At 35.7% G+C, this 18,335-nt stretch overlaps 1 protein-coding gene across 2 annotated transcripts in view; it reads right to left on the bottom strand.

The window, feature by feature from the left end:
- CPNE8 (copine 8) overlaps positions 1 to 18,335 on the bottom strand; it is a 222,752-nt gene that overhangs the window by 145,343 nt on the left and 59,074 nt on the right. For both annotated transcript variants that reach the window (XM_029954822.1, XM_029954823.1), the window contains exon 5: positions 12,890 to 12,929. In XM_029954822.1, coding sequence (XP_029810682.1) covers positions 12,890 to 12,929 — 40 coding nt within the window. The remainder of the gene's footprint in view (positions 1 to 12,889; positions 12,930 to 18,335) is intronic.

Raw genomic sequence — 18,335 nt, 5'->3', positions numbered from 1 at the left:
CTAAGTTGTCCTGAAGTTAGTTACCTTTAGCTCATTATAAAACTAAGATCCTCTCCTATAGATTAGATTTTTCCACCTATTTTTCCACCTGTTTTTTGAACATAGATGCATGTAGCAGCATGGTGACATTCTAGCATGCGGAATTGAACCTTAGTGCCTAGGTTATAGAAAATGTAGGGGCGCCTGGGTGGCTCAGTCAGTTGAGCGTTCGACTTCAGCTCAGGTCATGATCTCACAGTTTGTGGGTTCAAGCCCCGCATTGGGCTCTCTGCTGACAGCTCAGAGCCTGGAGCCTGTTTCTGATTCTGTGTGTCCCTCTCTCTCTGCCCTGCCTTGCTCATGATCTGACTCTCTCTGTATCTCAAAAATAAATAAATGTTAAAAAAAAAAAAGAAAATGTATACCTCCTTAATGTATACGAATGCATGTGCAAGCTCCCTGACCCCACCCCCTAATACACTGGACAAAAGCTTCCTATACTAACCCCAAGAGCAGACAGTGCTTTGAGAGCTGCCTCCAGATCCTTACTTGTGAAAAGTAATAAAAAAAGTTGTTTGCTTTCAACACTTCCTCGGGTTGTGTTCAATTTAATGCACCCCAGTCAGTGAACTCCTTGAGTTCAGTTACAATTCCAAAATATGTCTCTTTGGCATAAAAATTATTATTTTTTAATGCTTATTTATTTACTTTGAGAGTGCGAGTGGGGAAGGGACAGAGAGACAGAGGGAGAGAGAGAATCCCAAGCAAGCTCATGTCAGTGCAGAGCCTACTGTGAGATCATGTCCTTAGCCAAAATCAAGAGTCCAATGCTTAACCGACCTAACCACTGGCTGCCCCAGCATAAGGATTATTTTAGGCCAATTATTTTTAAGAAACAGCAGACCCAGGGGAAGCTCAGGAAACCAGGCTAGAAGTTAGCCTTTTGCAGGAGACATTTGCATTGAAAAGAAAAATTTCCATATCTATGGGGGTCTCCCTCGCTGTGGTAGGATGAAGGGGTTATTAGATTTCCAGGAACTCTGTTCAGTGGAGAAGGCAGAGACTTCAATCTGCAGAAACTAGGCCCTCTTTAAAATGCTTTGCCTGAAAACCCCCCATAACTGGTTCCCAACTCACCAACATCTTTTGTCTTTAGTAAGAGATGGTATAAAGCTTGGACCATTTCAGGGAGTTACTCCATTTCCCCATGTATCTCCTATGTATATATACAGGAAGTATACCATGTTATTAAACTTTCTTTTGTTTTTCTCCTATTAATCGTCTTTTTCATTACAGAGGGTTGTCAGCCAAGAACCTAGAAGGGTAGAGGAAAAATTACTTTTCCTCCCTTACATAATCCTAGAGAATAGATCCAAGCTACGGTCAAGAATGTAATAAGAAAAGAGTGGGCTTCAGGTAAAGGAAAGAATGGAAGATGAAGAGCCAAGTCAGACTGTGGAAAGCCCAGGTGGCCAGTCAAAAACAAACAAGGAAGTTGTTTTAAGATAATCAGAAGCACCTGGAAGCCTTTTAGCAATGCAGGGGAACCATTAGAACAGTACATTCAGATTGCTCAGGTACCAGTGTGCAGCATGGACTGAGGAATGAGGTAAAAAATGGAATCTGGATGAATCAGAAGGCTATAGTAGTTAACAGCCAAGTGTTAAGATCCAAACTGAAGCTGTAGGAAACAGTGCAGAGAAAAGCGACAGGATTTGGTGTAAGCTTTTCTTGCACATGTGAGGGTGGGGAGGGGGTAGGTGGGGACAGAAAGACAGAAAATAACTCTGGATCTGAAATTCAATGGCTTAAGGATTAACACAACTAAATTACACATTACAGAATGACCAGCTAAACCCAAGACTTGATCTGTAATGCTCATCTGTTTGTACCCACTGACCATTGTCTCATTTTTCCTTACCTTCTTTCCAATTTATTTCTTACTTAACTCAGGAAAAAGACCCAACGGGCACAGCATCCCATGATGGAAACTGAAACTACCCTTCAAGCTATAACAACTGGCCTGCCAAAGAGTTCCAGAGGCCCAGACCACCCAGATCAGATCATACTTGCACAGACGGACTATGGAGTGAAGAACAGTTACTTCTACCTCATTATAATGCTAAATTATCTGCCCAAGAAGGAACACAGGTCTCGTTAACATAACATACAATGTATGTATAGAGATGTTTTCTTAAGGTGCACATGCAACCTTGTGCCCACCTCTACATACGATGAAAAGCATCCCCTTTCTAAATATTCATCCTAACCCTAAGTAAAAGAATCCATCCACCCTTGCTCAGAGAGTCAGGGCTTTGGAAGTTATTCCCTGTGATTTCCCACGATCTCCTTATTTGCTGCAAATAGATTCCTTTGTGTGACAACTACATCTGGTGTATCTGTGACTCACCAAGGAACAAGTTCACATTAGATCAGTTATAACACCTTCATAAAAGTACAAATCATTTCAAATTTTGGTTCTGAGTAAGTAGAAAGTAATTAGGATAAAGCCTGGACTTATTTAAATTAAATATCCTTAGTAGCAACATGTCTTTCCCAATTTCAATACAGACTTTACAGATACGTTTATTGGTTTTAAAAAAAACTAAATTTCTCTAAGTCTCATGGCAGAAAGTGCTGAATATTAAAGATTTGGAATAGATCACTGTTCTTCTGAATCAGCAGTGAAAAACATGGAGGATTCTAGAACTCTTTTCTAAAAATACTGATACTGATAGCTACACATACTACATGTTAAACGGATATGGCCACATCTCACTAAAAGCTGTTCTGTGCTGTCATTACTCAAGAAAACAGAAGTACAGAGCATATCCATATTAGAGAAGACATGTTAGCAAACAGCCCACACAAATATTAGTGATGAACAAAACGGAAACTAAAGTAGTAATATAAAATGTGTACCAAAAGATATGGTATGCATCTGTATACATTATCTCTACAGTTATGAAACACTTTGCCCCTAAATATTTATGGCATTTATGTAGTTACTTTAAATGGTCTGTGCTTACACACTATCAAGCAACACATTCACTACTCACCATGAAAAATATCAGCATATAGTGTTTGTCAACTAACTACTCCTTGCACTGGAAATTTCTACTGAAATTATTTTTTTACTCATCTCAATGCTTCACATTTCCTATGCATTTTAAACAATATGGTAATAGAATACATGTGTTCTTAAATGGCTATTTTAAGATATTTTGGCCCATAGTTAAAGGTAGAAATAAAAATTACCTTTAACACAAATGGCCTCACTGCTTCTTACTATGGTGTTGTGTACTGGTTTATGAGTCCTTATAATTACATTAAAATAGAACTTCCAGTAATAAATCCAGGCACGCTTCCACAGCTTTAACACACACATAGACCATATCTAGTTCACAGTGTCTGGCAATTGAGAAATGCTTCAAATCATCCAGCCATATTAACTATTGGGCTTTCCCCAAAATGACCAAGAGATCATTAAATATTTACCAAATTTAATTATTATTTTATAAACGAAATAATATACAGATATAACTTAGTTTTGAAATCTCTTTAAAGGTACATAAACCATGTTGTTAGTGTATAGAATACATTCTACCAATATTACCGTGAATATATTCGGATATTACCCTCAATACAATATGCTGCATTAAATCTGAAATATCTAGCAGTGCAAAGTCAAGTACGCAAAAAAGCAGAAAGCACAGCACACAAAGCAATACAACAATAAGATGAGTTTTGCACTGCATCGGTAGTTAAAAAGTTATCAGCACATCACAAGGAGTCATCGGATGATTCCTCTAACTACTTAAATCTAGTTTTATTACTAATATAATGCAGATAAAAATCCAAGGAAGCCCTGCTATACTATCAGATTCTAGCTGATTATTATACAAATATACAGTTGACCCTTGAACCTCATGAATTTAAACTGTGCAGTTCCAATTATACATGGATTTTTTTTTCAGTAAATACAGTATAGTACTATAAATTTATTTTTCTCTTCCTTACCAGTTTCTCAATAACAAGAAATAAGCATTTCTTTTCTGTAGCTTACTTTAGTGTAAGATTAGGGTATATAATACATATAACATACAAAATAGGTATTCATTGATTATGTTATCAGTAAGGTCAACAGTCGGCTATTAGCAGTTAAGATTGGAAGGAGTCAAAAATTATCCACAGATTTTTGACTGGAGGGGGTTGGCATCCTTAACCCCCATGTCGTTCAAGAGTTGACTGTATTTCTTTTCTGTTTCTTTTTAACATTCAGGAGAATGTCTCCTTTAATTGCATGCATGAACATAATATTCTAAGTCTCTCCAACTTATTACTTCATTATTTTTTCATACCAATTTTTACTGATCATTCCTCTACTATATTTCATATTATATTGTACCTAGCTACTTATCTATATTAATAAAAATTACATTAATGCTGTATATTTTAATAATTCCACACATATTAATAAGGTAATTTACTTTGCAATAATGAATTTGTTTTGTTTGTTGGTGTATTTGCTTGCTACCTAGGTACCAGTATTAATTCTGATAGATCCTCCTTAAAAGATTTTTTACATACATTTCCTTATTTATTCACTTATTTAGCAAAATAATACAACATATTCCTTAAGAGTGAGAATTATGAGTGTCTATATTGTTTGTGTTTATATTCTGGCTCAACCATTTACTAATGACTCTATGTCTTGATGTCTTGGCCTATAAAATAGAGACAATAAATAATGCCTACATATTAAATTATTGGGAGGACTAAATAAGATAATATATGCAAAGCCCTAGGACAGATGCTTGACCATGGTAAACATCTAATAAATATATGCTTCCTTTCTCCTCCCTACCTCCCTGGGGTTAAAAGGATAGTACTATATACTTAAAAGTTATCTCTTACTACTAGATTCCAGTACTGCAGAAACTATAATTACCTGAATAAAATATTTTATATCCCCTTTACACTCATAGCCAATTCAAATACTCTTTCTAAGTATCATTATAAAATCCAAAAGTGCCTTATATACTAACTTATCTTACATGTTAAGTAGTATACATATAAACATATATATGTAGAAGAATGACATTTTTAAAACAATGATAGAGTGAACCAGGAAGTCTTCATGGTAAGTGAAAGTTCTGATTTCTATACTATCACAAAACTAATCAACTGTAGTGGACCATCAGCATCCTCATAAACAAGATCATAAGCATTCAATAGCATGGCATCTTTCACCTAAAAGGTCTATAAAAATAGTCTGTAAGTGGCATTCCTATTTTATGATGTAATCAAGGAACATCTGAAAACATAAGATCTCTAATTAATAGATAATTTAGATGACAAGACATTAAACTGACTCATGATAGCCAAGTTTTAACACAGCACAGTAATTGGGTGCAGTCAACTGTCAGGTAGCTAATCATTCTATTTATTGATAAAATAGATTATTTGCCTCCAAGTACTACTTGTACCCATTTTGTGATCATTTAACTGATTTTAAGCATATTCATGCCAAGCCAGTAAGAGCAAAAGAGATTAAATAATACAAAACATTTTGCTTTTACACTATTTTAACCATTATAGAAAAAATTAATGAGGAAAGCTTATATTACCTGTGACATTTTATTGTTGACATTATCTATTTTATTGCTGGTACTCCCTGCTAATATTGCTGACTACCTCTCAATTTAATTCCTACTAATCACATCAACTATAAAGACTGAGGTGTGACTTAGTTATATTATGCTAATATGGCAATCATTTATAATAATCAATATGGTGTTTCTATACTCCAATAATGACTTCTACTTTCTTTGGTTGTTATCACATCTATATGCTATTTTGGAAATAAGACAAACTCAACATGAAATAATTGGATTCAATATTTTAGTAGAAACAATTTGTCACATTTTAAGAAAATAATAAATCAACCTTTTTAAGACAAGGATTTGTCTATTTAATGGAAAGACACATCTACAATTCAAAAATTCTAATCTACCTCCAAGAAATTAATAAAATTAAACTTAGACATCAATGGTTAAATTACAAATACAATTTCAAAATTATACTCCAAAGTTGAGCATATTTCTTTTACCTCAACACAAATTTTGATTTTCAAAAAGTTTTTGTTTGTGAAGAGTCCAAATGAAAGCAGTAAGCCACTGAATGAAAATTAAGCTTTCAACAATAAGGAATGGCCATTGAGCTAAATTAACCAGTTTTTAAAAATAATTCACTACATATATATTTAACTAATTGCTATATAGAGATTACAAAATAAAGCTATACTATTCAGAGAGAAACCTATGGAAAATATTTACCTTTTGGGGGCATATCACTTTATGTTAGTTCTCATTAGCAAAGAAATGAGAAGTGTAATATGCTTCCAGATAGTAAGTTAAATATTCTCTCGCTAATAGTCATTGTAAGACAGTCAACAGGCCATATAACTAGAAAACTTACCACTTATTATTATTAAATAATATGAAATATAACAGCACTATTAGATACACATTAGATAGTATTAAATGTAATGTAAATCTATCATTTGAAATCATTATTAAATATTGAATTCCAAATACGGGGCAGTTTTGCATTTAAACAATCACACCTAATTTAACTTAATGAGTGCTGAAGATACTTGTCATCAAATGTAACTCAGGCATTGTCCCTGAAAGTGTAAGATTTTATAAGACCTTACTGGAAATGTAAATGGAAATATAATCCATTTATAAAACATCAGTCATTAATACTTTAGCTTGAATATGCTTAAGAAGCTAGCTCTCATCATCTAGTGTGGGCCTGAAAGCATGTTTCATAGGAAAAGAAAGTCATTATTGAAAAGGCCTCTCAGGAGATGATAATTTAGTAGAAATATAAATAATGTAAGGAAAGGAATCATGTGAATATTTGGTATAAAAGCATTCCAGGTTTGAGAAAAAGCAAAAACAGAGTTTCTGAAACAAGAATATACTTGGGCTGTTCAAGGAAAAGCAAGATGGCCCTGGAGCAGAATGAGCAAGGAAAAGAAAGGAAAGAGAACCAGGGGCCCCGAAGGACCGTGAAAACTATCATGAGTGTAGAGGGAGGCCACGCAGGGTTTGAATTGAAAAGTAACATGTCCTGACCAGCTTCTAAAAATGCTAGTTCTGGCTAATATTCTTCCCCTAAATTTCTAAATGCTTCATTTCACCAAAATTTCTAGCTTCATTTCTATTTTCTTCCCCATTTATGTATTTTTCAGGTATATATATATATTTTTTTTCTTTTTTTAGGTGACTTTAATGAGTTCCAACTCTAATGGCTGATGGTTTGCAAAAGCATCTTTCTATTCTCCAGAGATGGCCTAGTCAGTATCTCCAGTGGACGCTTACTGGGGTCTCAAACAACAAAAACCCATTCTGAACACTGAGTTCTCTATCCTCGCCCCACCACCTCAGTCTCTCCCTCCACAATGTACCCCTTGCAATAAAGTAAACACCATTAATTCAGTGGCTCTTGCCAACGACCTAGGAGCCATTCTAAATTTTTCTCTTATGTTCTCACCTGAAATCCAATTCATCAGTAAGCACATCACCAAAATATATTCCAAATTTGACCACGTCTTAGCCCTTCAAGGGCTACACCCACCAAATACTATTCATGCAGCCAAACTGCAACAGCCTTACAGCTGGTCTCTTTTGGTTCACAACCAGGGGAGTTCCCCAGGTAAAATCTGAAACTGGCCCCCATACCTGGAGGGCAAAGAATGACTGAAGAAAAAGGCAGGTCACTCCAGACTGATAGGTAGCAGGTTTAATAAGGAAGGGAACTTACATTATGAGGCTGTCTTGGACGGCTACAAGATGAGTAGATCTCCACACTTGCCTGCCAGAATCTTACAACTTTTTTATAGAGGCCTTAATGGGGGTCAGTCATACATTCAGTCCAGATGGTCTCAACATTCATTAGTCTCTCAAGACTATGTCAGTGAAACCAGTGGGCAGAACATACTTTTCAAGGACAGAAAAGGGAGTGACCAGATCCAATTCATAGGTCAACCAGCAGTCATGTTCTCCTCCAACAGCCTCCTTAATTCCAGTCTTGCTTCCCAAGCCCATTTGCCATGTCAGTTGCCACTTTTTATTTAAATGCATAAAACACCTTCCAGTAAAATCCATTAAAATAAACTTTTCTTGAAGCCACAGCCTGCAAATATCTGTATCATCTGAATTCTGTGTACCTTTTCAAACTATAGCATTCTGCTCTCCTTATCATTCACAAAGCCCTATTTATGGTAGCTATCTTTCAGTCACATCAACACTCCAAATATTTCCCTGACTCAAGGTCCTTGCATTGCTGTTCCTTTTACCTGGAATGCTCTTTCTCTAGATAATCAGTAGTTCACTCCTTCTCTTTGCATAAGTAAACCCAGGATGAGAACTTGTGCAGAATCATTCTGCCTGGTTGAGAGGAACCTCAGCTTCTAGCTAGCATTCTTCATCAGTCACTGTCTCTCAGTATCAATATCTTGTCAATGTGTAAAGAAGTCAGTTCTCTTAATCATTTTGCATTTGTTTCTATCAAATAAATCTGCCCATTCCACTTTTCCAGTTCCAAAATGTAAACTGTTTTAAAACAGGGACCTTGTTTGTCTTCCATATTGCTACATTACTCAGCACTTGAACAGCACCTGAATATATTTATTTCTTGCCTGATTTTATGAAAATACATTAGAATTTGGTTCACTTATATGGGTTAATTGGCTTTTCTTCTAATGAGAAAAATTTTGTCCCACTTCCTACGAGAAAAGGTACTTCATGGTCCAAACAATGATCTTTCAAATGAAATTTTCAAAACTGATCTACATATGGAAGTTTATATATATGATATTTAGAAAATATATTAAGGAAGTACACGCCTTCACTGAAGGCTGATATTTCATGGCCAAAATAATCCAGTGAGCTATTACCATGTCTAAAACAAAAATTTTAGTGGGGACCTTCCAAGATCACCAAATGGAAAAAGGCATTTTGGATTGCCTGGTGTGTATGAAAATTTAGTACACAAAGTACAGTCTTGTGTCATCTGGTCTAGAACACCAAGCAGAATCCCAGATATACCAATTATGGACCTGTTATTAATCTTTTCATTAATGATTTGCCTGGTGCAATTATATTATGCAAATGAAAGTATGCTATGTAGCTCTGCTAATGGCATTAAGATGAGTGGGTTCAACAACAACTTAGAGAACAAAGCTGGAATTCAAAATGCCAGATTTTGTTCCCAGGATCTAACACTTCGGGGGGATAATATTTTAATAATAATTTCCTTAGAAAATCATAAAATGGATAAAACCCCTTAAGGAAAATGTCCCTGGATTCCAGTGCCTGCATCACATAATGTTTCTGTGGCATAATATTTCTCCACCATGAACCTTCCCACCATCAATAAAATCAGTTAAAAATACACCGATTCTTTAACCACTCACCCTGTATTCATTTGGAGTGTTAGGAATCTAAGGTACAATTCTATACCTTATTTCCATTTTCCCTACTAGTACCAAAAATGTAAGAATTTGACCCAAGATCCTTAAGTACTGGAAATCAAATAAAGTCATCCCAAAAGGGATTTCTGTCAAAATTATCAGAAATAAGAATGAGAAAAAAAAATTTTATTATTGTTAACTTAAGGAGTCTCTGTTGCTACCAAACCCCCTTTGTAAAAGGTAAGTGCCTACACTCCAAATACAAGCCCAGGCACTTAGCAGTATTTTTTCAAAGGTTCCAGTTTTTATTTCACTTTGCAAATTGGCAGGTCGACAATCACACTTTTAAACAATTGTATCCTCCGGGAGCAGACCCAGTTTGTTTATTGGTTCCTCTAATCTAAAAGGCTCCTGAACTCTTTTTGGGTTGAATGAGTTATGTGCTTTCCCACCTAAAATCTATACTTGAATGCATTCAAATAGCAAGGGCTTTTGTTGTTATTAATTTCTAACAGAAATTCAAGACACTAATTTCTAACAATTCATATCACAATTCCAAAACACATTTCCTTCCTCATCTGACATGCTTCATCCATTTATAAACTCAGGCACTTATTAACTAATTTGTATTGCTTGCGAAATATATTTAAGAAATATAATACAGAGAGTAATGTAAACAAATACATTAAAATGTGATGTAATTCGAACCACAGGAACTACAGGAAGCCATGCAATACTTCGGGAGAAAGGTGATGAGAATCTGAATTAAGTAAAAGTCAGAAAGGAAAGAAGACAGAAAAGAAATACTTCATTAGAATGAGCCGGATTTGGTGGTTCACAAGATGTGGTATGTGAGACAGAAAAAGGTTAACGACACGACCAGGTTTTCTAACTTAGTACACTGTGTTGATGATAACAGAGGAGCAACATTGGAATGGAAAAGGTCATTCATTTTTGATACATTTGAGTTTTAGACTTCGGCCGACCATCAAACAAGCAGCTGGAAGCTTGTTTTTGCTGAGGCACAAAGAGGGTAAGGCATGGAAACGGCTGAAATTTCCCAAGGAGAGCTTATCCAGTGAGATGAGATGAAAATTGAAAACAAAACCAGGAAAAACACTAATAATAAGGGATAGGAGGAGGAAGAGAAACTAAAAAAAAAAAAAAAAAGATAGATAATGAGTAAACAAAGAAGCGAGGGAGACGTTTCTGTGGAAGTAAGAAGAGATGAGAATGTCAAGAACAGATCAGTCAATTTGTGTCCAAAATAATGGGGAAGTCAGGTAAAGCAGAAGGTGAAGAGGCCATGAAATTTTTCTCTAACCTATGTCAGAATAGTTCAACTAGAAATGACACCAGAATACAGTAGAGTGAGATGGGAGAAACCCAGACTGTTCTGAAAAGAACCATGGCGGTGAAGCAGACTCAGGGTATCAGGAGGAAGACATGAAATTTTTCTTAAGGAAAATATAAAAAGCTATTATGCAAAAGAAAAATATTTTAAAAGATATATACATTCATGCCTTCTATGGTACCTACCTCTTATATAATAACAATAATGAATTATTTAAAGAAAATATAGTTAATGATGTTTGAGATAACTTCCTATCCCAATTACTACTCTCTCTTTGAATTCAAGGCCACTACTTTGGTAAGGATCACATGTTACCATCTTCACACTTCACCCTCAAAATATCCAACCCTATGGGGATTCCCTTACCTGCCAAGTTATCATGTCCTCTAAAAAGTAGTTTGAACTGAGAAACATAGAAATTATTCAGGAAGAATGGGCATTTGGAAGTCTATGCCCACTCAAGAGTTTAGGGAGTTCATTTTTCCTACAAAGATGAATAAACAGAAACTTGGCCTTTGGAGAGAACAGAAGCTCAGAGAAGTGTCATCATGTAAAGAATATGTAGCCTCAGAGAGAAAGAAATAGAGAAAATTGCTGTCACAGTCCTGACCCTCCAAGCCTGTTTCTAGCTGTAGCTCCTACAAGGGCAAGCTACACAACACATTTATGAGATGCTTCTAAATCCCTTTAATACTAACCATGTACATGTGAAATAAATACAATGCATTTTCTTTCCTTGCAACTAAAGTTTTGACTAAAAAATGGAATTCTTTTTCTGGTTATTCCAGTGGAATTTGGAAAACTTCCACTACAAAGTTAAAAATGTCCAGCCACAATGCTTGGAGTCTTCTGAGGAGCAGGAAGGCAGCATGGCAATGGTAATGAACTTTACTTATGGGGAGGAATGAGCTTATTACAGTATTTGTTTTCAATTTGTAGAAAAGTCGATCACAGAAAGACTATTTTTTGAATGCTTCTTCAAATGATTCTGCTTTATGCTTCATGACAAAAATAAATATCATAGCTTCTTTACAATGAAGGAAAGGAACAGTAGTTTGTGGTTTTTACCACCATACCAAGCTTCCTAATTTCCTCCAAATCAGCCTCTTAGGTTAGGATTGCCTGTCAGGTGTCCTCTCTTCTCTTAATTATGACATCCCACTCTCCAAAATACACTGGAAATCATATCCATCTGTTATAGTCAATAAGCTACAACAATGGAGAAGTGAAAAAAATCTCACCCCCTGACCCCCTGGGGATGACCATGACTCCAGTCCTCCTCTCACCTCTCACCTCTCAACTCGGACATGGCTGCCAATTCTATATCCATGTACTCAGAGTCCACTTGGAACCTGGTTAAACTTTCAGAATGCTGTTCTCAATCCCTTCTCCCCTCTTCAGCCCTTCCTGCTGGTTTGGCCTAACTCTCCCTCCAGACCTCTGCCTCTGTATTTTCCTAGTTCTGATGCCTTTGCTGCTCCTGCACCTAAAAGCATCTGCAGGGAATAGTTGTGGCCTGGGGAGTAGAGCTCTTGAGAAAGAGGAATGGGTAGAAGGAGGGAAGATCAGGTCCCGAACAGAAAAAAAAAAGAGACTTTCAGTGAACTTGAAAAGAGACTCTATATGCCCATCTTGCTCATACTGTGCCCTCTGAGACAGACACAGTGCAAGCATGAGAGGCACATAGAAAACACGGCTGAACAAATAAACCACCAGTACAACAGAGTAGCAAATCACTCTGCCTGCACCCAAGTATTTCAAGTTCTTGCAGAAGTAAAGCCTCTCCAAATGACAATGGGCTTCATCTTGCTCAACCTGGTCTAATTTCAAATGTGCAGGGAACTGAAAGCATTTCTCTAAAAAATATCTAAGTAATAAGATTAATCCATTTCACACATTAAAGATATCTTTGCTTTAATAAGTTTCTCCAAATGTTGTTTATTTTCTATGACAATCATTCCATGAAAACTTATAGACATATACCTTTAATATTAACATATCAACCTACATACCAATCATAAATCATGATATTGTCTATGTAATCATCATAAAACCATAAAGTATGAACTTACATGTTTGGACAGGTTGGGGCTCTTTGAATCAACATCATACCTAAAAGATTAAAAGATAAAACTCAAATTATTTCCACAAAATAGAGAACTAAAGAAAAAAATCAGTATTTTTCCCCAAAATAAGTAACATTAAAATGAACCAAAACTATACCAGTGGGGGAAATTAGCAAATTAAGACGTTTCTTATAATCTGTAGTTTATTCTGTAGTAGCATTCACCATCTCTGGGTCCTTTTATTTCCACAACCAAGGTAGAAGTCCTGATATTTTCAGTCATCTGTTCTGCTGCTTGATAAGAAAGTTATAAACTTCTCTTTTGTTCTATTATTTTAAAAAGGTTTAAAAAGTAAAACAAAACAAAACACAAAAACCGTTCTCTTTTGTGTGAATCAATAGTATTCTAATACTGTTCAAAATTCCCTCACAACTTCAATTCCTCTCCTCTGGATGCCATTAAAAAATAAGCAGGTGCACAGTGCGTGGCTGGCTCAGTCAGTGAGGCGTGTGACTCTTTTGATCTCAGGGTTGTGAGTTCAAGCCCCATGTTGGGTGTAGAGATTACTTAATATAAAATCTTTTGAAATACAAAAATAAATAAGCAGGCACTGGGAACGGGCCGTCATTTGTGTATCTTTTAATTTTTATTTAATATTTTAAATGCTACAGTAACGAGGAAATTTGGCTAAAGTAAGGAGACATTACTTTTGCCCAATCACTGAATTTAGGGAAACTGCATATTTTACGGAAAGAGAAATACATTCATATAGTATTACTTTAGGTCCTGTTTGTGACCAGTTGGTACTAGAAATAAATAATTTCTTAGAAAGATCCTGGGAAAACATCACTCACTATTACCTTAACCCCTCATTTTAAAGAAATCATAGAAATGGAAAGGTCGCTAAGTGTCAAAACAACCTCAAATAACTGAAGTCTTGAATAAGAAAATATTTGTTTCCTATTCAACACTGGTTCCAGTGTTTCTCCCCCAAATCATACTCTTTGCACATTCCTTGTCCATAGCTTCCTACCAAAAATTAACTGCCTTTTTAAAGATTAATTAAAGCCTTCACTCTCACATAAGAATGTTTTTACAAAGAAACAAAGCAGTTCCATCACAAAAGGTGAAGAAACAGAGTTCACTGAGTGTGCCAATGCTGGGCAGAGGTTCACTGACTCCCCAATAAAGAATGTTTACCACAGCCTGGCTTTCAAACTGTATGAGGCAAGTACCTGCCTTGGAAGAATTGAAATTACTCTCCTTCACCTCAGGGCATTCCTATCAACTCTGAACAGCTGTAACCTAGAATTTAAAATCCGCAAACTGCCAACATCCACCTAAAACCTACAGATGTCAGTACAAAAAAATTCTTATTCAAGAAATTTTTCTTATTCAAGACAATTCTTTAAGAGCAAGATTGAAATTAGAAGTATCAAAGGTGAAAAATAACTGTGCTGGCTCCTTCCTAGGAATCAGTCCTGGAAACTTTTCTAGAAAGGGTATACTGTGCACCAGGGAGAAATAACGTGGTAGGTTCAGTTCTGCTAAGAGAAGCAAAAAGAAAAGGAGTTTATGTTTTCATCACAAAGTTTAACTGTCTTCAAATATAATCTTCTTTCATTGCCTTTAACAAAGCTTTGTAATGCTTCTACCTGGAAAACATGTAATGTGCAGCATTTCTGAAGGCTTTAGATAATATGTTGGATTATAATGCATTTGAAACTATCATGAGTTTTCCTTTCGTGGATTTTTCCTTCTAACTTTTCTAAAAGTATCAAGACTACTCTGGTCCTTACCCTCAGACATAAACCCTACATCCTAAATAAAGTGTGTGTGTGCGTGTGTGTGTGCGTGAATGCCGTACTCTTATTAAGGAAGAGAGATCACACTGGAAAGCAGGAAGCTAACCAGTTTACACCTAAAAGGGTACATCCCACTGCCTAAATTTACTAAGGCTAATTTTGTAAACTTGAAGCTGCTACTGAATTGGCAGTAACTGATTTGGGCTGATCCTAAAGATTACCTTTCATTTAGAGGTAACAGATGTTGACGGGAGTTTTTCCTGTACTTCTGGAATTCCAGCTAGGTCCAAAGCTGAAAACAAAAGATGCTAAGTGTCCTCTTACGCTTGCTTACGATCAGCCCCTTCTTCACAACCTACTCATAAAGTGACAGACTATTCCCTGCCTCTTGGGCGGCAGGAGGACATTCTCCCCACTCCCCAAAGTTAAGTGAAAGGGAACTCCTAAATCTGAGGTGCCTGAAGGAGAAGATAGCATCTGGGCCCCCAGTCAGATGCTTGAGAGCTACAGAAACTGCCTACAGGTCCAGCCTGTGGCTGCTAATAAAAACTATGTCAGGTGACGGTCCTGGGTCCTAGGAAGTGCCTTCGGAGAGCTAAGGAACAAGTAGTGTGTGATACATGTCCCCTTTAAGGTCTAGGTTCTTCAGAAGCTAAGAGACCCACACCTCTGCCTCCCAGCTCATCTATCCTTCCCTTCTTCCACCTGCTGCTCTCTCTTAAGTAGCTGAAAATAGCTCCAACTGAGGGGAGAGGAAGTGAGGAGTTCTGAAGTTTGAGATTAAAGTTTTAAAGTGAAGAGCATGTAATGATTAACAAAATAAGATGGTTCTAGAAGCACTTGGGGGATTCAGTCACTTAAGTGTCCGACTCTTCATTTTGGTTCAGGTCATGATCTCAAGGTCATGAGACTGAGCCCTGCTTCAGGCTCTGTGCTGAGCCTGGAACCTGCTTAGGATTCTCTCTCCCTCTCTCTTGACCCCTCTCCCCTCAAATAGAAAAGGGAAGAGAAGGGAAGAGAAGGGGAGGGGAGGGAAGGATAAAAAAGAAAAAGAAAAATAACCCCCCCAAAAAAACAAAAACAAGATGGTTCTAATAAACAAAAGTGACTGAAAGCTCATGAAATTAGACCTTGACATTGTTAAGGGAGTCCTTAACCAATGGGAAAAACTGGAATTAATGGTGTTGGGAAGACATAAAAAACTTACTTGCCCCAAAGTATTGAAATCCTTAAAAAAAAAAATGTAATAACATTATACAGTACATAATCATTGCCAGTTGATTTATAAGAAGGAATCTAATTTGCTAGGTAAGGCAAATCTAGACTTGTAATTACCTTGTTGGTGTTCGGGTCTAAGTGGAAAAACAAGAGTCAAATAGATTCTATCTAATTTCTCCTATTCTCCCATTCATGTTCTACAGTGATGTGACTATTCACACCTCTTGTTCAAAGTTACTTTTGTACAGCTGTTCTGCCAATAATAGTTTTTAACTGTGGCAAAAAAAGTAATTTATGGGGGGTACCTATACTATTATCAGTGATATATATATATACATATATACACATATATATAGTGATAACTATAACAAAATAAATAAATGCCAAAGTTTATGACTTTATCTGTAATATATGCAGAGCATGATGACAGAGCCCATGTCTCTGTTTTGTTTGTCTTGTTTTTGGTTTGTTTGTTGGTTGTTTGGTTGTTGTTTTTTTACTTTTTTAGAAACCATGCATCTTGAATGAAGAAGTACACATCAAATCAAAAAGTTAGGAGAATGTTAAAATTTTGTGGTTGGGAAGTAGCTGAGTGGCTCAGTCAATTGGACGTCCAACTTCAGCTCAGGTCATGATCTCACAGTTCATGGGTTCAAGCCCCATGTTGGGCTTTGTGCTGACAGCTCAGAGCCTGGAGCCTGCTTTGGGTTCTGTGTCTCCCTCTCTCATCCTGACCCTCCCCTGCTCATGCTCCATCTCTCAAAAATAAATAAACATTGACATTTATTTATTTTTTTAATTGTGGTTGGTAAATTAATCTTAAATATATATTTCAGGCATCTTATGGTAATAATAATAACTATGGATTAATCATAATTTACAGAAATTTGGGCCATTGTGACAGGAATACATATTCATTCTCTCTCTCCCTTTCTATCTCTGTCATTCCAATTTTCTATCAGCATTGAAAGTTAAACCAAAAAGGCTCCTAAAAACCATTTCTCAAACCTACCATAATATGCAGTTCTTTACATCACACATTTTTACAGCCTATTTTTAATTGTTTTTTTTAGAATTTTATAAAATCAATGGAGCGATTAATTAAAAAACAAATCTGAAAACCATTTATATCTGCCTGTTGGTCAACTTAGACTACTATATTCTTCAAAACTGCTGTTCCCTCAAGGGAACATGTTCCCATAAATGCATTGGAGAATTGCTGTAGTTCTCTGAGAGATGCTGATTAGGGTTATAAGTGATTTATTTCCTACTTTAGCCTATTTTAATTTTCTAAATATACTACAATGAGTATTTTTCCTAGGAATAAGAGATTGCTAAGACAAAATTTAAAAATCAATTATAATTAGGTATACTGATGAATAAATAGATACACGTAACTAGGGAACAAATACAGTGTTTTCCACACTTATTTGGGGAGCTATGCTGGGAAAATCACAAAGTTAAGAAAAAGAAAGCCTGTTCTCACAGGTGAAAGGTGTAAGATATTCTAATACCTGGTAAATCAAAAGGAATTCATTAGAGTGATATCAAAAATACTACATGAACAAAGAAAATCTACTTGTTTTTCTTGGTAATCTTCTGCAAGTATTCCTTTCTCTGGCCTTAATTGTTTGAATTATTCAGAGATAATATGTAATTGAAATAAAGTTATTTGAATCAAATTGCTGAAATTACCCAAATGCATTCAAAAGGTAAAAAGATACTTAATTCAGTCTTGCAATATGCTTTCCCATTTAAACATTACACAATTTCTGTAAAAATTACTGTACTTTTTAGAAGAAAAGAGAAAGCTGAAGAAGTTAAAACATATCGATTTATCTACATTAATTTCTGTCACATTATTTCTTCTTGTCACACTGAGATAAAATAACATAACACGTTCCCATTCTAATCAAACAAAACAATTTCCTAGACAGTCTTACTTTGTTTACTTAGATTAAATATATTCTATCCTAGTATTGTATTCAATGTGCTGCAGAATACTTAGACATAGATGCTCATGAATATTAGATAACCAAGGCAAAAATAAAAATATCCCAGTTTAGACATTATTTTTAATATTCAAAACATTTTAGAAATTTGCATTTTGTACCATTTACTTATAAACTTTTTTAGGCAAAATCTGACTCAGTATTAGAGAGCACAGATTCTTTGAACATATTAAGCCTTCTGGGGCTTGATTTTCTCATTTACAAAAATGGATTAACTCCGCCTCAGAAATGTGTTGGGTAGGTTAGTCATATATGCATATGATTCTATTACAAACTGTGAATAATGGTAGTAGTGCTACAAAATAACCTCTTTGTATCTGTCCCGACAAAACTTAAATGCTAACTCTCAAACTCCATGGGCTTCTATAATTATCTCATTTGGTTTATAAATAACTGGAAGATATTAGCAACAAACAT

This window comes from Suricata suricatta, chromosome 10 (genome assembly GCF_006229205.1).
Source record: "Suricata suricatta isolate VVHF042 chromosome 10, meerkat_22Aug2017_6uvM2_HiC, whole genome shotgun sequence".
Lineage (NCBI taxonomy): Eukaryota > Metazoa > Chordata > Mammalia > Carnivora > Herpestidae > Suricata > Suricata suricatta.
Note: the sequence above shows the minus strand (reverse complement) of the source record. Positions and strands in the feature narration are given on the sequence as shown.